The sequence below is a fragment of the Petromyzon marinus genome, chromosome 16 (genome assembly GCF_048934315.1).
Source record: "Petromyzon marinus isolate PM22_M1 ecotype Great Lakes invasive population chromosome 16, UKy_Petmar_22M1.pri1.0, whole genome shotgun sequence".
In the NCBI taxonomy this organism is placed as follows: Eukaryota; Metazoa; Chordata; class Hyperoartia; order Petromyzontiformes; family Petromyzontidae; genus Petromyzon; species Petromyzon marinus.
This window is the reverse complement of record NC_133682.1, coordinates 11,772,406-11,796,339: the sequence shown is the minus strand read 5'-3', so window position 1 is coordinate 11,796,339 and position 23,934 is coordinate 11,772,406. Positions and strand designations below refer to the sequence as shown.

At 45.9% G+C, this 23,934-nt stretch overlaps 1 protein-coding gene across 6 annotated transcripts in view; it reads left to right on the top strand.

Annotated features, from left to right (window-relative positions):
• Positions 1-1,522: 1,522 nt before the first annotated feature.
• The window catches only part of RNF14 (ring finger protein 14), a 33,994-nt gene continuing 11,582 nt past the window's right edge, over positions 1,523-23,934 (top strand). The window contains exons 1-5 of one of the 6 annotated variants that reach the window (XM_032955148.2): positions 1,523-1,702; positions 8,566-8,747; positions 13,166-13,221; positions 14,774-15,376; positions 16,380-16,608. In XM_032955148.2, coding sequence (XP_032811039.1) covers positions 8,582-8,747; positions 13,166-13,221; positions 14,774-15,376; positions 16,380-16,608 — 1,054 coding nt within the window. In that variant the 5' untranslated portion in view covers positions 1,523-1,702; positions 8,566-8,581. Of the gene's footprint in view, positions 1,703-8,565; positions 8,748-13,165; positions 13,309-14,773; positions 15,377-16,379; positions 16,609-23,934 lie in introns of all 6 variants that reach the window. The other 5 variants (XM_032955147.2, XM_032955153.2, XM_032955151.2 and 2 more) reach the window with 5 other exon arrangements.

Below are 23,934 nucleotides of genomic sequence, written 5' to 3'. Positions count from 1 at the left end.
TGACTGTCTATCTCTTCACACAGTGACCTGTCTATCTCTTCACACGCAGTGACTCGTCTATCTCTTCACACGCAGTGACTCCTTCTATCTCTTCACACACAGTGACTCGTCTATCTCTTCACACACAGTGACTGTCTATCTCTTCACACACAGTGACTCGTCTATCTCTTCACACACAGTGACTTGTCTATCTCTTCACACGCAGTGACTTGTCTATCTCTTCACACACAGTGACTTGTCTATCTCTTCACACACAGTGACTTGTCTATCTCTTCACACACAGTGACCTGTCTATCTCCTCACACACAGTGACTTATCTATCTCCTCACACACAGTAACTTGTCTATCTCTTCACACACAGTGACTCGTCTATCTCTTCACACACAGTGACTGTCTATCTCTTCACACAGTGACTGTCTATCTCTTCACACACAATGACCTGTCTATCTCTTCACGCACAGTGACCTGTCTATCTCTTCACACAGTGACTTGTCTATCTCTTCACACGCAGTGACTTGTCTATCTCTTCACACACAGTGACTTGTCTATCTCTTAACACACAGTGACTTGTCTATCTCTTCACACACAGTGACCTGTCTATCTCTTCACACACAGTGACTCGTCTATCTCCTCACACACAGTGACTCTGTCTATCTCTTCACACACAGTGACCTGTCTATCTCCTCACACACAGTGGCCTGTCTATCTCTTCACACACAGTGACTCGTCTATCTCTAACTCTCCCTGTACCTACCTATACCGTGACTACCACTCCGCTAACGCTAACTCTCCCTATTGCTATTTATTGTCCTCTGGGTTCGGCTCTCAATCTATTCTTCACTAACGCTTGCCGGCTCCCCTCTTCGCATCTCTCGCTGCTCTCTCCACTTTTCGCCAACAACTTCCCCAACAACAACAACTCAACTCCCCGTCCAAATCACCTAGCGTTTTATCCCCTTTTCCAATCAGCCTTAATTAATTGCCACGTGCCTCGCCGGCATTTCCCCGCCAGCTCCGCACCTGTCCACCGGCCCAGACTCCGTGACGCCGCCACTTAACGCTAACAGCCTCTCGACCAATCACAGCCCTCGTGCCTTGACTCCCCTAATTACTTTGTCTTGCTTACGCCACCCGTGACTTCACCACCTGCTCTACCTCACGTGACCCACACTGTATGTACTGTATATGGCCAATTTACCCATGTGTATCTTCTACTCCACTACGTATGTATTAAAAGCGATTTATTTACCTTCACTATACTTTGCACTGCCATCGTGTTCCCCCCCCCACCCCCGTAGTGTTTGTTTGCGTAACGTCCTGACCCCGCCCGTGGGCCCCCCTCACTGGACACCGGTGAGCAAAAGAGCTTTACGGCTCATCGGATTCCTTCCGCGGTAATAAATAAATATTTGAAGTGGCCGCGACGTCACGCCTGGTCAACCAATCGGAGGCGAGCGTGCTAACCCCCCTCCTCCCACCACCTCCCCCACCTCCCCTCCCCTCTCCGTCTTATCTGTTGTAGGATTTCTAGAGCGGAGGCCTACCCGCAGAGGGCTACGATAAGGACGATGCGACCGGCGGCGCGAATTCTCCGCAATCCTCTCGCGATTAAAGATCAACAGAAAGACGTTTTTGCATACGTGCGTGCAATCCCTTAGCGATTGACGGCAAGGGCAAGCGCCAGAAAGACGTGCGAGTTTGGGTAAGTGCACTGCGAACGTGTGGGTGCCGGTGTGTTTGTCACCCAACCTCGCGGCGTTATTAAAACTTTGATGATAGTGCAAACGCCGATAAAGTTTGCCCCTCCTTTTCCGCTAAAATGATTCTCTTTTTGTTTGTTTAACGCTCTATTGAAACCGCTTAAGTGATATTTTCATCGTTGTTGTTCGAGTTAAAAAAAAAAATTGGTAACGTCAACTTGTAGTGTTGTAATTTTTAGCGCGTTAAAAAAATTGCGGGGCCCGCCACACCGTCATCTTCATAATGCAAGGCCCTGAAACCGTTCACTCTGGAAACTCGCTTTAGAGCTCTGATTTAAGTTAAAAGTGTCACGCTACGAGTTGCGGGGGATTTAAAAAAAAAAACTTGATTGCCAACCTCCCTCGCCCCATTCCCCGCTGCCCCTTGCTGAGCACGGTGGCTAGGAGATGTTAACTCCCTCGCCTGATATGCAGGAACACGTGTGTTCGATCCCGACCCTGATGCCTGCTGTGTATATTTATTTGGAGCTTGCGCGTTCTCCCCGTGGTCGCGTGGATTTTTCTCCAGTTCCTTGGGTCCCCCCCCCCTTCCACATTTAAAAACCTGTGTTTTAAAGTATTTGGCTGCGATCATTCGTGGCCAGGTCGCAGGAAAACAACGAATTAGCTCAGTGGGCTTTACCTAGTAAAATAAAAAATATAGTAAAGTTTAGTTTTCATCTTCTTTGGTTCTTTCGGTAAAGTCACGTAGAATGAGAATAAAATAAAATTCTCACGACGTTTCGGCCACAACACAAGCGGCCTTCATCAGATTTGATGAAGGCCGCTTGTGTTGTGATTTGATGAAGGCCGCTTGTGTTGTGATCTGATGAAGGCCGCTTGTGTTGTGGCCGAAACGTCGTGAAAATTTTATTTTATTCTCATTCTACGTGACTTTACCGAAAGAACCAAAGAAGATGAATCCTTGCAGTCACGAAAGCTTTAAATCGAAATTCAAAGTTTAGTTTATTTGTCTCTTGACTTAAGGCTTTCGTGACTGCAGGAATTCATATTATTTGGGTCTTTCGGTAAAGTCACGTAGATGGGTTCAAATTAATACATATAAAATAAACAAAAAACGACATTTCGATCACAACAAGCGATCGTCATCAGGAGGAAAACAAGCGACCGTCCTCCTGATGACGATCGCTTGTGTTGTGATCGAAACATCGTAGTTTTTTGTTTATTTTTATTAATTTGAACCTACCTACGTGATTTTTACCGAACTACCCAAAGAATATAGTTTATTTATGTTTAGTGATTTACTTACCTTTTTCACTCCTATCGTGTTTTATATTGTTGCGACTTTCCTACCCACCCCTGCTGGACATCTGTGATAAAGAGCTTCATTGCCCATTGGATTTCTCCAGGATAAAGATTCTGGTGTAGGTTGGCATTGAGTAAGGGACTCCCCAGGTCTGCCCCTTGTTTAGTTAACACTGAACGCACGCGAACGATGGATTGTGGGTTATTTCTCACTTTTTTTAAATAAAGTCATCAGCTTTCAACAAGTGTCATCACAAGCTAACATCACCACCTGTAGATGAAAATCTCCGTCAACTAGGGGGGGGGGGAACATGAAGGCTGAGAACATTAAGCAAAGTTAAATTGTGCAAGTTTGTTTTGTAGTGTTGCCAACACCACACGTTTGGCTCTGGTTGCCCTGTTGGCCATGCCACTGCAACACTGGCGGAAAAATATCTGAATGCGAGTTCACAGCATGCACCTTTGTTTCAAAATAAGTTTTTTTTTGTTAGAGTAGATCAAAACCGCGTGGAAGAGTAGGCCAAATACCTTCTACAGGGTCTCCCCTATTCATAATAATGTTTTTTTTTGGATTAGATCGCGTAAATATAAATGTGTCGTTAACCCACCACCACCCGACACAGCCAATTAGTAAGATTTGTCACGTCAACAAAACGTGCCAATTAGTTACTACTTCAGCACACCGGTTGGAGAGTAAACCAACAACATTTACAATTAAGAGTACGACGTTTCGCTGGCATTTACAACCAGTTTCATCAGGCGATTTGCCAGCCTGTATGTTCCACTGAGGGCCTCCCCTATCGCTTCCTGGGGCGCTTTTGACCTCCCTCTCGTGGCTGTTCTGACAGCAGTGACATGGGGCAAGCAACGACACGGGCTGCATCTTTAACATTTCTCTGCAATGCCTCTGTTTTTTTATTCATTGGCTGAGCAGGTTCATTTGTTCGCCAAGATCCCTGCTAGGTTCTGAGGTGGTACTTTGGTTTTGGGATCACGACAAGAGAGGAGGACTGGGCTCAGGGCCTCGTGCTGTGCATGACTTCAGCATATCAGTAAAATAATGGTATTCTGTTGCAAAACAATATTTACAAGGGCTGTTGTGTAACAATTGTAACATCACAACGAAGTTATATGCAGAAAATCAGCGTAGATTAACTTTGCCTTGAAATAATCCAAAGATTGGTTGCAATGTGTGATATGGGAGAAAGCTACAACGCCCCTTTTAAGAAGTATCACCAACCAACCAGCATTACATCACAAGTCGGTGATCACATAACATTTGGAAAAATTGTGCAGATAAGATGTGATGCCGCATTGTGCCACAAGATGTCGTGAGAGACTTGTACACTATAGTAATGTACTATATTGCCCTAACTACTGTATTACAGTAGTTGTCAGCAAAGTCTTAAATGTAACATGTCATGCACTATAACATACAACACATGTATGTGTGTGCATGTATGCGCACACTATAACATGTATACGCTATAAGTAACAAATAGCACATGTACATATGTCTAAATACACTAACTTACAACGCATGTAAATGTGTGCATATGTGCAATCGGGATAAACACTTTTTGGAAGTAAGGTTTTGAGTTCAAACCATGGATAAGGGTCGACTCAGCCAATTAGCCTGCCAAGATCGATATAATTTATGCCACTTTTGTGGCGTTTCCACAGCTGGGATGGGGCTGCCTTGTTTGGGCATGGGCTATTAAATAAATTAGACACGTAATTGCTTTACTTAAAGTACAGTACATCCCGTTGTTTGTAAAAAAAACGGAGCCATACTCACAATTGCCATAAATTTAAAAGGAAAATTAGCTTTTGGTATATCCCAACCTGTCAAAGCCTCAAATGCCTTTTTGCTACCCATTGTTCAGACTTTTCTACTGTAGTGTTTCAAATTAGTTTGTCGTTTGCCCTCAAAGCTTTGAAATGACTTCACTTCATTTACAAAACCTATATGCTGAAATGTTAACTTTATAACTATTCAATTCCGTATCAGCTATGACCTGCCAAATGTCAAAACAATGCATATTATGTAAATGTGTTCCCAAGGCCTCGGACACATCGTTCATGTTTAATATTTTCCCTTTGCAATTCATCTGGCAGTAATGGGATATTTATATGTTATGTGCAAATACCCCTGTAAAACTATTTCCAATATCCATCCACCTCTGTCAACAACCCAGTAGTATAAATGGATACACCACAGTCAATCGAGAGGTCATGTATGTATGTGTATGTACAATGGCGGAGCCAGGATTTTCAGGTGGGGGGGGACAACCCCTTCAGCAATGAAAAATTATAGGAGTTGTTACTAAGTAAGGACTTGTGCCTTGATTTTTATTTGACGCGTGTGCGGTGATGGCGCAGCCATCGATCGAGGGTCAAATTTGAACCGTGTGTGATCGGCATCGCGCTCGCTGAAGGTGAATGCCTTCAGGGAAGTCGTGTACTGTATACGCAACTGCGCACAATTCTGTGAGTCACTTATAACTGCTTTGCCGTTACTTATTGCCAATTTTGGACTCAAACTATTGTCCTATCATCTCATAGAGTCCCTGGAACGTAATAATACGCTACACAGTGGCAGTGGGGGTCGCAAAATGCCGATTTATCTATATACAGTAAAAAAGTACTGTAATCAAATTTATTAATTAAATGTAATCGTGGCTGGTGTGAGGGAGACGAGAGAGAGGAGGAGGAGGAGGGTTATTGTGTAGGGCGACTTTCACCATCACTAACGGAATCACTGCTATCTGTTGGCTCACTGGAATCTTTTTCTTTTTGTGCGACTTTAACAAGGAACCTATCCAATGACACTTGCTTTTGCCTCCTTTTGAGGATTTCGCGGAAATGTGACATGGCATTGTCGTTAAACAGATGCATCGCTCGCACTGCTACAGCCTTATTCAGGTGGTGCTTTCCTAAAGAACAGTCACTACACTTGGACACAAAATAAAAAAATGCTTTACGCACACACACATGATCACAACACTATAGTAAACAGTATACGCTCACACAGATGTTGACTGTACGAGTGAGGCACGCCGACTGAGACCAAGTATGGGAGACGATTACCCACAATACCGCAGCGAGAGAGAGAGAAGAACCATTGGCTCAGTTGTGATCACGTGACGCTCGGCAGACAATGCATATACGTACTACTCGTATTGCAGGACCTTGCTCGTTTATCAAGTTAAAATGTATTTTTAAGAATTGCTCGTCTTGTAAAACACTCGCAGACCAAGTTACTCGTAATCCAAGGTTTTACTGTATATAAAAGGGAAATTTGTGAATGTGTGTCTGTTCGAAATGTTTAGCATACTTCCCGACATGCAACAAACTTGAAATTTGGCATGTGGGTAGTTTCCAGACTGTACACCATGCAAAAATAAAAAATAAAATAGACTTTTGTATGTTTTTTTTTGGGGGGGGGGGGGGGTGGAATAATGTATATATTTTGCACGGGAAGTGAGCTGTGACGTCACATCTGTGATGTCACCCGCATGCGGAAGCGTTACGCAGTGTGCCTGCTGATGTCACGCATCCCCCCCCCCCAAACCTCCGCAAGTAAAGTGCCATACAAATGTGTTGCTCGTCTAAGGCGTTTTTTGCGCAGCATTGCTTTATCATTTCAGTCGTTTACTGCCGTACGCACCCTGAAAATTGTTTGTTTGCAGCCAGTGTGTGTATGTGTACCTATGGACGCGCACGCTTGTCTGTGGGGGGAGCGGTAGTGTAGTGGTTAGGGCGCTGGGCTACGAACCCGGCGACCCGAGTTCGATTCCCGCTCACGGCCACCACCTGTGATGATTATTTGAACCGGTCCTGGGCCTCCCCTAAGTCGACTCAGCCTCAAACGAGTAACTGGTGTGGTGTGTGAACATCGCCACTGGGAGGAGACAAAGGTGGCCGGGCATCGTAAATCCAAGTCCCGGGCGAAGCCGGGTAATAAAGCTAGTTACTAATAAACCCCAATGATTGGATCGAAATTAAGGATTTTGATCGGATCATTAGGGGGGCACGTGCCACCCCCCCCCCCAGTGTGTATGTATGTTGCCAGAAAAAAAGTGTAGAAAACCTAATATATTTTGCTACTGGCAAAGGAGGCCTCATGATGTAAATGCTTACCCCGAGCGCTCATACTCTGATAGTGCGTTGTCTTTGAGTTGTGCGCCTTTTGGCGTCATCTGGTCCAACACCATGTGAGACTGGGCTCTAAGAAAAGCTCTCTGGTGTGGACTAATCAATTTCAAGGACAATGCATACATTATCAGAGCTGGTTTTTGTTTGCATTCTGACCGCAGGTATTGTGGTTAATGCAAACATGATTCCTTGTAAAAAGGTGTCAGTTTTGTTGCCAGAAAAAAGGGTAAAAAACCTATTATATTATATGTTGTTCTTACATAGCTAACCATGCTAATTGGAGGTCATGTGTAGGACAGTAAAATGTGGATACCTCCCACCTCTTTCCAAATGTCTGGCCAGCATTGAAGAGTAGGGTAAATACCCTGTCGACTCTATAAAAGTGCTTTACAACCACAGCACACTTGTGAACAATGACAAAGTCCCAGGTGTGCCTTGGTATTTTCGGAAATTAAAATAAATAATCTCGCTGTTGGAAAACTAGGACAGACAAACTCTTGGTGCTGTTCAGTGGCCATCCTCATGTCTCCCATTGGTCACGGCTTAGTACCGCAGCCCCCACCCCCAGACACCCACCCGGATGCACACAGTGATTCTTTTGGTTCCTTTTGCTGCCAACATGGAGAAATATCGAAAGTGTGCAGTGGAATGAAATAGGTTGATAACACTTGTAGAGAGAGCTCTAAAGAGCCTCTGCAGGTTATTTGCCTACTCTAGAACTCTATCGGAGGTCCTGCCAATAGTAGTGTGAGCAAGTAATTGCAGGGCTGCGCCTTTACCCTTTAAATACAGGCAGTCCTCGGATCTACGTCAGGTAACCTTCCTAGAAAATGAGCCACAAGTCGAAATGACGCAAGTCGAGACTGATTTTCCCAGAGAAACTGATATAATAGGGGGTTACGTTCCTGACCAAGGGTCCGATATGCAACTTTTTATAGATATGAATGTAAATATGTTTTATCAACTATCAATATTTTTTTAGGTACAATAATAGTGTTTTGAAAGTTCTTACCTTGATTCTTCGTAATCCATGGCCTATTTGGACTGAATACAGTAATCACCTTTCTGCTACATTTCCTTTCAACACCATCACTAGAGCACTGGTCAATTTCAAGGATGAAATTAATCAAAAATACATAATCACTAAGAATGCAGAGATTTAGCCCTGCATCGGGAGGCAGCCTGACTGGGTGACGTACTGTATGTTTGTTTGCCCACAACCGGCGCCTGAGTCGATGTCATGCCGTATGTGTGGGTCCGACCACTGTAAATAACAACACTGGTGGCATTTGGCGACCTGCCGTAAGTGCGGATTGACGTAAGCCGAACCGACTAGGATTACGTAAGTCGAACCTAGTTAAGTCCAGGACCGCCTGTATATATTTCTGCTTGGTTTTGTCAGGACATTGCAGGCATAAATGGCGTCGGAAGATTTCGAATCCCAGGAGAATGAGCTGCTGGCGCTGAGTAGTATATACGGGGAGGATGTATTTCTTCGGGCTGAGACTGTTTTGGGAGGAGAGCTGCGGATCTTCTTGGATCTACCTGCGGGCTTCACTGTGCGAGGCACACACATCAAGACAGGTGATCTTGATTCATTACACGTCTTTGCTTATCAACATCTAGCAGTTCACCAGCATTGGTTCAAGGCAGCCTGACCGCCGATGAGACACTGAATGTGCCGTGGTGGCGAGATGTTAACTACCTCACCTGGTATACAGGAGGTCGTGGGTTATATCCTGACCCTGACGCCTGTATACTTGGAGTTTATATCTTCTCCCCATGGTCGCGTGGATTTTTCTCCGGGTCCTCCGGTTTTCCCCTGCAAATTTAAAAAACATGCGTTTCGAATATTTGGCTGATATAAATTCCCACATGAATAAGCTATTTCGTTGAGCTATCATTTGTGGCAAGGTTTAGTTTAGAATGCTAAACCCAGGTCAGAGTTTGCATTGTTGAAACAATGCCGCTGAAATGATACACTCCCAGAAGGCTGTGTGGCTGATAAGATGTGTGACAAGTACTTGCATTTTCTGTTTTGAGAGACTGATATGTGACAGAGACATATTGCCTGTTTATTTATTTAGTTGACAAATGAAATTTTGACTTTGAATTATACGGTCTGGTCCCAGTCCTCAGAGTGCTTGACTTATAATCTGAACATTGGAAGTCGAAATCTGAGTTGTAGGTCGACTCGTACCATCACTCCTCCAGAGCCTGTAAAATAAGTTCTGATTTGTGGTTAATCAACTAGTCATCTTTTGGAGAGACTGATTCTTGCTATGGTAATGTAAGAATTTCCACTGCTGGGTCACAGCCGTAAGTGAAAATGTCCATTGCATCACTTAAGTCCTCATTTGAGCAGGAAGGCAATTTGACTTACAGTGAGGGGAAAAAAGTATTTGATCCCCTGATGATTTTGTACGTTTTCCCACAGACAAAGAAATGATCAGTCTATAATTTTAATGGTAGGTTTATTTGAACAGTGAGAGACAGAATAACAACAAAAAAAATCCAGAAAAACGCATGTCAAAAATGTTATAAATTGATTTGCATTTTAATGAGGGAAATACGTATTTGACCCCCTCTCAATCAGAAAGATTTCTGGCTCCCAAGTGTCTTTTATACAGGTAACGAGCTGAGATTAGGAGCACACTCTTAAAGGGAGTGCTCCAAATCTCAGCTTGTTACCTGTATAAAAGACACCTGTCCACAGAAGCAATCAATCAGATTCCAAACTCTCCACCATGGCCAAGACCAAAGAGCTCTCCAAGGATGTCAGGGACAAGATTGTAGACCTACACAAGGCTGGAATGGGCTACAAGACCATTGCCAAGCAGCTTGGTGAGAAGGTGACAACAGTTGGTGCGATTATTCGCAAATGGAAGAAACACAAAAGAACTGTCAATCTCCCTCGGCCTGGGGCTCCATGCAAGATCTCACCTGGTGGAGTTGCAATGATCATGAGAACGGTGAGGAATCAGCCCAGAATTACACGGGAGGATCTTGCCAATGAACATCTGAATGATTCAGACGACAGCTGGGTGAAAGTGTTGTGGTCAGATGAGACCAAAATGGAGCTCTTTGGCATCAACTCAACTCGCCGTGTTTGGAGGAGGAGGAATGCTGCCTATGACCCCAAGAACACCATCCCCACCGTCAAACATGGAGGTGGAAACATTATGCTTTGGGGGTGTTTTTCTGCAAAGGGGACGGGACAACTTCACCACATCAAAGGGACGATGTACGGGGCCATGTACCGTCAAATCTTGGGTGAGAACCTCCTTCCCTCAGCCAGGGCATTTAAAATGGGTCGTGGATGGGTATTCCAGCATGACAATGACCCAAAACACATGGCCAAGGAAACAAAGGAGTGGCTCAAGAAGAAGCACATTAAGGTCCTAGAGTGGCCTAGCCAGTCTCCAAACCTTAATCCCATAGAAAATCTGTGGAGGGAGCTGAAGGTTCGAGTTGCCAAACGTCAGCCTCGAAACCTTAATGACTTGGAGAAGATCTGCAAAGAGGAGTGGGACAAAATCTCTCCTGAGATGTGTGCAAACCTGGTGGCCAACTACAAGAAACGTCTGACCTCTGTGATTGCCAACAAGGGTTTTGCCACCAAGTACTAAGTCATGTTTTGCAGAGGGGTCAAATACTTATTTCCCTCATTAAAATGCAAATCAAATTCATAACATTTTGGACATGCGTTTTTCTGGATTTTTGTTGTTATTCTGTCTCTCACTGTTCAAATAAACCTACCATTAAAATTATAGACTGATCATTTCTTTGTCAGTGGGCAAACGTACAAAATCAGCAGGGGATTAAATACGTTTTTCCCTCAATGTACCTTGATACAGCTCCCATTTTAAGGATAGGCAACTCATAATTGATTATTTCATACAATTTACATATGTTAACATATAAATGCGACTACAATTGTACTTTCAGCACTGAGCATGTGAACATTTTTGAACTTTAGGACACTGAATGACTTGATAGAGCAGAACATATCATGACAGGTAAATTGTTCTGTTCTTCCAGAGGTGGATGGATGGCTAGGTGTGATAATAATAACTATGTCATAGCACTGAGCCAGAAACCCTGAGATACAGTTTTTTAACCCAATGGGGTCACCCAAGCTTGCAGAAAAGGCCATATTTGGTGGGCAAATGGACTTCACAGCCCAGTTGCTAATGACTCCACAGTTTGTTTATTCCTCTTAGAAGTTGGGAGGGTGCAGTGGATGACGGTTCCTCTTTTGGACAATCACTCTTGATTCACTACAAAGTAGTCCTTATTCATTTAACTCTGAAGGGATGATACATTGAGTCATCCTGTGAAAACCTTCAGCCTGTAAGTTGTGCACTGTACACCGGGAGGAAACAATGCATGGTAGTGATAGGGATATTATTACATTGTGTAATATTTTGGAGAAACAAATCAAATGCTACATGCATACCCAATTCATCTCATCCACACTTTGTTCAACCAACATTCTGTTCTGCATGTCAACACAGTTCTAATTCTGCTCATTCCCTTGAATTGCTCAACATTGTGTATTGTAATTCCCTCCCAATCATCTCTTTCGCAAGTTCTCACAACCTTGCGCAACCCAATAGACATTTTAACTCTTCTCTATTACAGCTTGAACAGTGTTGGTTTGCTCAGTGCTTGAAAATGTGTGGCCTGCGCTCAGCGACCATGATAACAATTTTACAAGGGATTTTAGTTTTTTAAATAGTATGAATGCTTACCATAATAAATGTTAAAAAGTCACTCGAGACCAGTAACTGTTAATGATTTCATAGTAGTTATAGCACGTGGTTTCATTCCTGAGGTCATTTTGGCATCTTGCACAGTTTTGCTGATTGGCATTTGTTTTTTTGTTTCGTCAACCAAAATGATGTTTGTCACGTGCTTGAGTGACCATTTGTATTTGCTGAGCAAAGGAAAAGCACGTTAATTTATACTATAATATATTTGTCAATTTAGTATTTGGGTTATGCATATGTAACATAATATTAGTACTTTTATTTGGCTGGTTGTGAGTCCAAATATCAGCCAGAGTTGATGGAGGGCACCATTCTGCCTGGCTAAATACAATAATTACCACTTTGTAGGAAGCCTAAAGTCGTACTTGGGAGTCTGGGCACTGTATTTGGAATATGTAATTTCCATTGCAAACTCAGAGACATTTATAGAGATTGTCCCAGATTCATACATTTTACTTTTTATTGGCTATTAGTCTCCTAATTGATTATTTTATTTAAAATGTGTCCACATTTTTGGTTCTTGAAAGTTTTGTATCTTTCAAACGTAACAACCCATATCTCCATAAAGTGTTGGGTTGTGCACACAGTCAGGTATATTTTGCCTACTCTGCATTGGACTCTACAAATGGAACATGTATTATTTTTTATTTTATTTTATGTTTTATGATTATTACTGCAGTTATTGTACTCATTGTTAAGATTGGGAAAAAAGTATATACCTTTTTACTGCATCGACTGAGATTAAAGGAAGACATTGACAATTTGGATACAAGAGTGTTAAATCAGATATTGGTTTGAATAACATCTGAAATATACCGGATAGGTTTTCCTAATACATTTTATAACCACAATTTTACTACAACAGTTATCCATTTTTCTTTGGAAGGATGATTTTGCTTTCAGAGTGTAATATTTAAACATCCTTATAATTGTTTGGACATGTATGTATGTTGAACCTCTTTCGCACCGTACGTAGCCAACCGTGCTAATCGGAGGTGCGGAGGAAGGACAACAAACTAAACACAAACAGTTCAAAAGAAATTAGTTTTCAATCTAGCTTATCGGTTATTGTACAAATAGCTATAACAGCGAATGTAATAGAAGTTACCACTATACGATGTTAAATCTAGTGTTTATTGTGAACAAAGTTGATGGGCACATGCCCTAATGGAATGCAATGTGCACATGTGTGGCTGTCCATGATGAAACCACAATGACGGCGTTGTGCAGGCAGCGGAGGTACTGGGCCGGGTGAATGCGTTGTGGTGCAGCATCTTCCTCCACTGGTGATGAATTTTGAGCTGCCTTCCGACTACCCTTCAACATCTCCCCCACAGTTCACAATATCCTGCAAATGGCTGTCGCGCGAGCAGGTCAGATGTTCGAGGACTTACACGTATATCGTTTAGCCTTCCCATTTGTAATTTAGTTATTCAGTTGGTGAGCCCGTGAGGAATGCTGATGATTTGGGGAAACCATTATCCAGCAGTGGATAGAGCATGGCTGCTGTTAATGATGATTGCTGTCATGGGAGGGAGTGGTTGTGTAATGGTCAATACACGTTGACCTCAGTTTGATTCCTGGCCAATGTGTCTGAACTGGTTGTATGCATCTCATCTGCAATCCACAAAGACTAGAGGGTGTGAAGTACGGTTAAACAACCCCCATGAATAATATGGCATGGAGATGCCTTCATCCATACACTGGATTCACAAAGGAATTAACGTTATTTTAATTAGTCTAATTATTATTGGTGTCAACTTATTTTCATGACAACATTTCAATACATGACTATTGCAGAGAGCATTGGATCAACTTGTGTCAGATTGAACAATGACAATAAATAAATACTTCTGAAGTCAATTTATTAAGCATCTTATTCTACACCTTGTATGCCATGCAAAGATCATTGTAAAGAACTGAATAATGCCAAGTTAGGTGACGATATCCTATACATGAGTACCTAGTTTAATCTCAGCAGTGTTGTTAGCCCTGCGCTCTGGCATGGTATTAGCCCCCCTGGGCAACCCGGCCACCTCCAAAATTCTCAAGTTTGAATGTCTTATGTCAGCAGTAACTATGGCAATGCAAATGTCATCACAGCATTTGTTTGTTTGGTTCTTCTGTAAAAAAAAAACATTTGGTAGTCAAGACTTCCTTATTATAACAAACACTGATATTGCAAATACATCATTTGTCGGAAATGTTGATTCGTGTTGTTGTGGATGTGGTGAGTACATAGAAATATTTTGTTGTGTATCTAGACAGGACAGTGAAAATATATTTGTAAACGGTCAAAATGCTCAATGCCTTTGTTTTTCAGTGGTGCTCATCTCTATTGCGACCCCTGGGCCGCTAATTAAACTCTCAAAACAACCACTATTCACTTCCCACAGAGTTATTGTCATTTAATCAACCTCACAGATGGTGGACTGAGTCCCTGACAAACATTTTTACTTATAAAAACAAACAAAAAAGACAAATGTTCCTAATTTAGTCGTTCTAGACCCTACTTCAACGTAATGTGCTTATTATAACAACTTGCATGAAAATTTGTGATAGATCATGGGTTTTCAGTACTTTTCATTTTTTTGTAATAAGAATACAATGGTATTCATTATGTCTTTGGAAGTAAATTTGTGATCATGTGTTTGTGATCATCCTTAATTTCAACCAGTTGATGTGCCATTGCAGTATATTTATTTTAGAAGGGTGGTAAGTATAACTAATTATATATGTTTCACTTCGTAATATTATATTTTACATTTCCATTTAATTTGCTGCTCTTTCTATGAATTAAATAGTTATCATCACATGTTTACTTGTTTCCTTGTACAGTTATCATGGCTTTGCCACACAATGGATGAGCTATGGCAGGAAAACAGAGGCATGGAAATCTTGTATACTTGGTCACAGTTCTTGAAGGAAGACACATTGGATTTTCTCAGAATTGCTCCACCCCTGGAAGTCAAGTCCATTGCCGGTGGAACGACACGCAAGCGTGATCATGGCAAGACGGTCAGGGCAGAAGCGGGGCCCGAGGACCTCGTCAAAACCGCAGCAGTCGACGGTGGGCGAGCGGGTCTATCGCAGCCACCAGCCGCGCACGGTGAGGCGAAGCGGCACAAACGGGTTCCCGGCGACGTGAGACTGCTGGACCCACGGGCCATCCAGACCTGTGAGTCCTGGTCCTCGCTGTACGGTGAGCTGCTGGATTACGACCAGGCGCAGAGGCAGAAGGTGTTCTCGGCCCGCGTGTTCAGCTGTCACATCTGCCTGTGCGAAAAGTTGGGCTCGTCATGCGTGAACCTGAGCGGCTGTGAGCACGTGTACTGCCGCGACTGCCTGAGTGCCTACTTCCAGCTGCAGATACAGGAGGGCAATGTGCACAGCCTCACCTGCCCAGAGCCCAAGTGCCAGACAGTTGCTACCCCATCTCAGGCAAGTAATGAGATGTAACTTCATTTAAATGTGGTATTTGCCCTTTTAAAATTGCTTGCTCAAGCCTCGACTAGAGGGCGCTCTAGAGAACCCACTAGAGGGTATTTGTCCTACTCTTCCACAGTGGTCAGACGTCTTAGAAAATGTGGGAGTGCCCGCACTTTACCCTGCCACACACCAAATGTCGATTGATTGATGCGTTTTTGCTATAACACGATTCTTCCATTAGGGAACGCTTTTTGCACAGCGCAGAATGCGTCCATTGTAATTTGGAACTCGCACCCTTAAAACGAGGTTTCTGAGCGGTCGACGACGAAATAATTTTTTAAGCTGGGCGACTGAGCGGTACGATACAGTTCGCGGAATGATACGGTCACGCGGAGGCGTACCCTCAGTTATTCCACTTGTGTGCGCATAGTACATTCTATCTCGCCAAATTTTATTGTCACATTTTTCATGGGGGCATTCGTTTTGCTTCACGCGTTTTTTTTTTGCGCTTCACGCCACATTTCAAGAACGCATCTACCATGTTAAACGAGGACTTAATGTACCCATTTATACTGCTTGGTGGACAGAGGTGGAAGGGATTTGATAAATATTTCCATTGTTTCAACGACCATACTGGGATATTGCATTTACTGTGAAAAAACACACGAGCTTCCATTTAAGTTTGTGGATATTGATTGTGCTCCATAAAATCGAGAAACACTGCAGAATGTTACGGTTTAAAATCCTGGTCTCCATCTCCACTAATATCCTGAGCCAGTGGTGGAATTTATGCTTTCATATGGCAACGGATCACTATGTATATGGCATTCACTGTTGAGTTCCACATTGTGGTCCCAATTGTATTGACCCGAGAAGTATAATGGACTTCGTCAACTCTCGACTGCAACTTTAAATCGCAACCTTTTTCAAATTGTGACTTGAGCACTCGGATGTTGCAAAGAAGCCGTTCTGGCAATTCCTCAGTGTTTCGGATTGTGTTGTGTTCATTGCACAGGTAAGAGAGCTGGTGGGAGAGGAGCTGTTCTCTCGCTACGACCGCCTGCTGCTCCAGTCCAGCCTAGACCTCATGGCTGATGTGGTGTACTGCCCGCGCACGAGCTGCCAGACCCCTGTGCTGCTGGAGCCTAACAAAACCATGGGCCATTGCCCCCAGTGTAAATTTGCGTTCTGCAATGTGTGCAGGCACGCCTACCACGGCATCTCGGCCTGCATCATTAAATCAGGTGTGTACACATTGTTTTTTTTCTTTGTCATCCGTCATTTGAGCGGGTGTACCCAGATCCATTCGGTCTGTTATGAATATCAGCAAATGCTGTATGGTATTTAAGGGTACCTTGCACATGAGAACAAAAAATAGTTTAACAAAAATATTTTTTAGAGTGCAGATTATTGTAGACTTAACTCAAGGTCAAAGTGTCTCTGCTCAAGAGTGTTGGGGTGGCTCTTGCAGGCCTTCAACCAGTGTTGATATTGGCCTGTAATTATTGTGGTCGTCTTGTAGAGCCACCTTTTAGAATAAGACAAATGGAAGGGGTTCTCCATTCCTGGTGTACTGAAGCTTCCTTGAGTGATAAGTTATATAAGATGGACAGGAGGTGTATCGATTGTCTTGAGTGAGGCTAGTTGGCTTGGTATGTCAGCACTGTGATTGTTTGGAAATTAAAAGCTTGGGGTAGATTACCATTACTACATAAACGTGGTGAGGCTTGAGATGGGACAAACATTTTCTTGTCTGCATGTAGAACATTTTGGCTGAAGGCTTGTAGATGGCCCATTTGGATGTCAACTCATGTGTAAATTGCTGTTTTTTCGAGTGCGTTAATGATGCTATGATTTCCAAGTATGATGACTGGAGATAATTTTTACGTAGCATAAGTCAACAGTACATCCAATAAAGGTTCGTTCCTCATTTTATCTACTTTTGAGCTCGTTGCTGAGTCGATTAGCTGAGTGAAGTTGAACCAATTAACAAAGGTTTGAACCTCATCTGGTGGGTTGAGCCAATTCCATTTTAAATCTCCAATAACTACTCATTCGTTCCTGGTGAGTGAATCTAATATTTCTAAACTCTGCAATGGCGGTAGCTGGATTAGCCATCTATGGTGGTCTATAGCCACACATTAAAGGAAGGATTTGGTTGCCAGCTTCAGTGGCATTTATGATGACTACTTATACATAACCTTTTATTCGTAACAGAATGGGTTCGAGAGGATGGTGTTTTATTGTGGGTGTAAATAACTATGCCACCACCTTGGACCGCTATCTAGATGAAATAGAGTATAGTTACTCATTTATATCGTGTTTATTACAAATCTGAGGAATGATATCTGGACAAAGGTGATGAAGTTCTCGTTAAAATTGGTCAAATTTGCACAATTATCCTCTTATGTTTACGTGGACAATCTAGAAGCCTGTTTGCAAATTCACCAGAATTAAGATATGACATGTACAGAAGAATTCAGAATTGAGATGGGATTTAACCTCGATTCCACCCAGTATTAGAAACACAACCAGACATTTACAGAGCAGATTATTTGAGAGGGGTAAACGACAGCCTTTTAATGATGGGTGGCAGGTAGGAGAGGCTCTAAGGAAAGACAATAATGAGAGGAAAGTGGAAGAGGGAAAAATAAGGGACTTGACATTCCATGCAGAGGGAAACTTTTGGGTAGGGTTGGGAAAAGGGGGTGGGATGATGTAGTGGATGTGCAGAATGGGAGGGAGGGTGTGTAAGAAGGGTGGCATTTAACAGAAGGTGGAGAGAGGGGAGTTTATAGAGAAACATTGCACACAGATAATGCCAACAAACCAACAATCTAGTTAGGTTTGTCTCGTATGATTTCAAATAGGCAGTACAGAAAGGGAGCAGCAAGAACTCAGGCAGGCGGCCCAGTTAGCAGAAACTCGGGCAGGCCCAGGAAGTAGCAGCTCAGGCAGACCCAGAGAGCAGCCGCTCATTAGCACAACCACTCTGACAGTCCATCATTGTTCCAGATATGATCAAATGTGAGGTTGCTTATTCTCCTCTGCTACACCCATTGTGCTGGAACTCCTTCACCTCGCCATTCAAGCTGCCAACCTGCTCCTATTGAAGTCCATGCTCAATGCTTTGCTCTTATCCATCAGCCATGATTCTCTTCTACAAAAAATACCTATGTAATATATACGCAGTTTTTTTTTCAGCTCATTCCCCCCTTTCGTGATGTAAATGCCCCACTATTTTGTGCAGTGGCGTGAGATGTAGTTGCATTTCATTGCTATAATATAGGGTTTTTAACTTGCAGTTGTCTGATTATGAGTTGAATGTACTCACAACAGTGCCCCCTAACATTAATTAATGTCAGCCCTTAAATTTAATTTTAGACGCATGTTCATGGTTAACATGCTCGACGCTGAACTGAAAAGCAATTAGATATGTATACAATTGCACACCTGTACTCAAAATGGTTGTATTTACAAGGTGTTTTGAAGTGACATGCATTATGTCGTCAGCCACATGAGTAGGTTTTATTGGTTATCGCAGGAGGCATGTAAGTCACAAGGGTGAATATTTACCATGCGGGGCAGTAACATGACAGAGCGTTCACGCATTTTCTGTTTGTTCCAAAGGTTTGTGGTTCAAGTGCCTAGGCGCCAAGGTTTATTGACCATAAATTATGCACCGTTTGCATCACAGCGGATGTTAATGATCCTGTGATGTTCGGAAAAATATAGGCCACGTATACTGGGGTTCCAAATAAAAAAATGTATTTGCCCATTAGTTGAAAACAAATATCAACATTGCCCCCGACTGGCAGACTTATGCCCACTTGCAGGCTGGTGCTGTGTTCGCCTTGTGTAAGTTGTAGCAAATAAGTAGGCAGCATAGTATCTACATTAGGGTGAATTTAAGTTGTGCTTATTCGTTTACCTGAATGAAACCAGTAGGCACATATAAGGGATTTTCCTTGCTGTCACTGCTAAATAAAGTATTTCTTGTGCATAAAACGTGACACATGTACAAAATACTAGTTTATTTTAAAGAGTCTAACACACATTCCTGTCTCACAAAGATATTTTAAAGTATTTGCCGAGTTTTATATTGCCGTACTGCACAATGGGCTATATTACTGTTTTGAAACATTGTTCTCGACAGCACTTAAATGTCATGTGTTAATATTTTAACATGCTTGAAGGTTACACACTGTATATATTGCTGCTTACACATCATGTGCTTGCTGCTTAGTGCCAACACCCAAGAATAAACGAAGGTGGGGAAAAAATAATATAATACGATTCCTGTAGACATCTCCAAGATCTCATGAAAGATATACAGTCCTTTGTCATGCACTGCTAGATTAATGCCTCCCCATCCGTTGTTGGTTGTGGATTGTTGTTTTACCATCCTTAACCTGGCGGGTTGATAAAGGTGGTGACCCAAGATCTGTTCAGATATCACTTGGCACTTATGTTAGATGGTCGCCAGGTTCATTGCGCAGGGTGCTAACCACCCCAATATAATAATACTTTTCAACGATAGCATTTGTTCCATTGACGACTGAGCCAGCGGTAGAAATTCCACGTTCCCACGATGGGAGGCCAGTTTCTCCAAAGGATGACCACTGTTGACTTGGCACAAAGTGATACTTAATCCGATACAGATGAAGGGCTAATCAATTCCCAATAGGGACGAATTCACAACCATCCAAACTGCGGTAATTTCTCTATACATGTTTTAAATAGAAGAATCAACACGGAGACGTATCTTCTGGTAAGGGCTCACGCCAGGTTTATTAGGGGCTTACGCCTAGGAACTAAGTAGGGGCTTACGCCTAACAGTTATTATGGACTATCATATATCTCCCCAGGGAAAGGGTACTGGGAGGTTCCTAGCACCCACTCAGGCTATTCAGGCTCTTCCCTCAGCACCGACCGAGAGATCAGCCAACTCGGTCGGTCGGGTGAAGTGGCCACCCTAGCCTGGTACTAATTTCCCCCTACCCTGGGTCCCCACTTCAAACCTCTCGTTCCCAGCCCCTGACGACGGTCCCAGCTTACATATTCCAAGGTGACATGACATCATCCGTTCTACACCCCAGAGTGACATGACGTCATCAACTACTCCACAAAATAACCCCCCCCCCCCCCCCCCCGTGAAAAAAAAAAAACAGCCGACGCGGCTATTACGTGAGCGGAGTCCGTCCGGGCGGAAGCCACAATTACAAGGAACACAAGATCGGCTGCGAGCGGGAACACAACGCTAGGGCAGCACGGAACCCGATAAGTCAGGACAAAGTCGCCACTCGGGGCAACGTAAGTGGCGACAAGGCAGGGGATTTAAGAAAAATGAAGTGGCCTGCCGACACGGCTGTGAAAGCGCCCACCAACCTGTCGAATCTCGAAAAATAATTGGAGGAAGACAGGAGAATGCCTGTCTCCGGGGACTCCAATTTCAACGGCCCGTGCAGACTGAGGGGAAGCAGGATCTGCGACCCAGGTGGGACTGTCACCGACTCTGTGGTCAAAGCCCGAACACTAGCGGCCAGAGGGGCCAACACAGAGGGAGATTTCAGGAAATGCAACCGCCCCCCCGACAGCATCTCGACGCACCCTTGGTCGACCAGGATACGCACGGGCATCCTGGCCAAAAAATCGGTGCCCACGAGGCATGGTACGGCCAAGGTCTTGGAGACCAAAATGGGCCCCTTCAATTTCGCCGATCGCTACCGACGCGACGACGTGGCCCAAAATGCCGAGGCTGCTCCCGTTGGCGGCCACGCAAGCCCCGCGAACCGGCCGCAATGGCCCCACGCTGCGCGGCAGCAAATGAAAAACGGCCTCGGAAACCATGGTGGCGGACGCACCCGTGTCCACCAGGATCCGCACCTCGACCCCCTGCACGCGCCCCATAACGGCCGAGGACCCCGCAATAGCGGCCACCACGCGATGCGCGAGGGCTCTCCACTGGCGAGTCCATTTGGGCCACCCAATCGATGGGCGCAACCGTGCGGGACACGTGTCGGACCCCCCAGAGATGACCCCTTGAGGATGGACCCTAACCCCGCTAGATGCATGAGGTGAAGGGAGCGGCCGTGCGATGGATGCGTCGCGACTTGCCTGTGGCCCCGAAGGTCCCGCCGTCGGAGAGCCGCTCGCAGGAGGGGGGAGGCCTTGATGAAGTCCCCGGGGGCGTTGTTGCAGCCCCACTCGCAGTGGCCCCGTTGGCCACAACAGAAGCAGGTGACCTTCCCCCCGACCTGCGAACGAGGAGGACCCGCTCGCCACCGCCTCTCCAACCGGCGAGTAGCGCTACCCCTACCGCGGCGGTCGTAGGCCGCCACGGCCGCGAGGGCGTCCTCCTCCCAAGGCGCTGCCTTCACTGCAGACACCGGAACCCCCGTGCACGCTGCCACCACGGGTGGCCGTCGCAGCGTCAACGATGTGATCTTCGACTCCTCGGCGATGGACAGTGCGATGCCCAGTTCCCCCGCGAGGATCAACAGCCTCTCAAGGGCCAAGGAGTCCAGCGCCCTCCCTTCCAGGTCGGGGTACGCGGCCCGAGCCAGCGCCAGGAGGGAGCAGCGAAACGCGAGGGGTGACTCCCCCTCCTCCCGCCAGCGCACGGAAAACTTAAGGAGCGTAGCGGATGGTGTTTCGAACACCGCGGCCATCTGTTGATAGGCCGACTGAAGCGTCGCCTTGTTCGCCGGTGGAATAGCCAAAAACGCCTGCAACGCCCTTTCATCCAGACACGTTGGCAGCGCGTGCAGCTCCTCCTCTGCGGGCCAACGCACTGACTGAGCCAGTCGCCCCCTTACCCGACGAATGGCGCGACGGGGCAACCGGCACAGCCGCAGGTGAGCCGACCCTTCCCCCGGCCCGGACTCACCCACATCGGCGGCCGCCGGCGGTCCAACGGCCGCAGCCGCGGCGTGTGGTCGCTGAGCCCCGGCAGCCCCGGCGCCCAGCGGGGACGTCGCCGCACGACTCGCATCCGCGGCCGCGGCGAGCCCTGCCACCGCGGCTCGCGGCGGACTCGCGCTCGCGTCGGCGCCCATGGGCGCGGCCATGACAGGTGTCATGGCGGCGGCTTCTGGTGTCGCATTAACAATGGCGCCCGGTCCCGGCGTCACATTAAAAATGGCGCCCAAACGCTGCGGCGCGTCTGTCGGCGAGTTGGCGCCAAGCTCGAACTTGGCGGGAGACGCGACGTCTTCCAACTCGCGAACGTTGGCGGAATCGTCGCCCGGCGTGTGTGCACGAACCCCCACCTGGGCCACCGCGACGGTCGAGCTGCGCCATCGTGAGTTGGAGCAGCTCCAGCTTGGCCGCGATGTCACGCCATGCATCGTATGGCGGCGCGACAGCTCCTCCGGCCGCCGCCTCCTCCGGCTCCACCCGAGCCGTCTCCGCGGGGCACATCTCCTTGGCCCCTGCCTCCGGGATCGTCGTCAGACTCTCCATGACGCTGTCTTCTTCACTGGCCTGCGCCCCAGGCGTGATCTTCCGTCTCGCGCCGGACTTGGACATGGCGGCGAGCGCGGAAGCCACTTCAAGAATCAACACAGAGACGTATTTTCTGGTAAGGGCTCACGCCAGGTTTATTCGGAGCTTACACCGAGGAACTAAGTAGGGGCTTACGCCTAATAGTTATTATTGACTATCATATATCTCCCCAGGGAAAGGGTACTGGGAGGTCCCTAGCACCCACCCAGGCTATTCAGGCTCTTCCCTCAGCACTGACCAACTCGGTTGACCAGGTGAAGTAGCCACCCTAGCCTAGTGCTATTTTCCCCCTACCCTTGGTCCCCACTTCCAACCTCTCTTGTTCCCGGCCCCTGACGACGATCCCGTTCACGTCACCGGTCCCAGCTTATATATTCCAGGGTGACATGACGTCATCCATTCTATACCCCAGGGTGACATGACGTCATCTACTACTCCACACAACATGTGTAGTGACTGTGATTGTCACTGTGTGGTGCCGGGCTTACGAAGCCACGGCGGATAATGTGTTGTCATTATGAGGTGTAGTACCAGCCCTAGCGGGGCTTGGGTGAGCACTGGTCAGCGCGGAGGCACTGCGAGCAGTGTGCGGTGCGGGCTCCCGGTGAGGGAGCGAGAAGGAGCGTCATCCAGCCAGGGTTAGGTTGGGGCGTGATACGCTGGTTGACCTGCTGACACATGACTGGATGATATTGGAGGGTGGCCACCGGTGGACGGGGGCCGCTGGGCGGTCACGTGGTCTAAAAGAGCTCTCGGAAACCTTCGAGAAAGAGCTCGAGAGATCTGGAAGGTGGGCGGGGCGAAGGGCGGAGCCAGCCCCAGCCCAGGGGCATATAACGCCGGGCCCCGTGAGGAGCTCGAGGTTCTTTGTGTGCTAGTGTGAAGAAGATCCACGTAGGGGAGAAGAAGCCTCTCGCCACGCGGTCCGGGACCCAGCTTGTGGTCCGGGCCGGGATAGCGAACCATGTCTAGTTCTGCTGTAGCGTGGTTAGATGGGCATTCGAGACCCGAGTGTAGATTGTGTAATGTTGTGTTCAGTTGCGGAATAAATAGTGTTGCTCCCA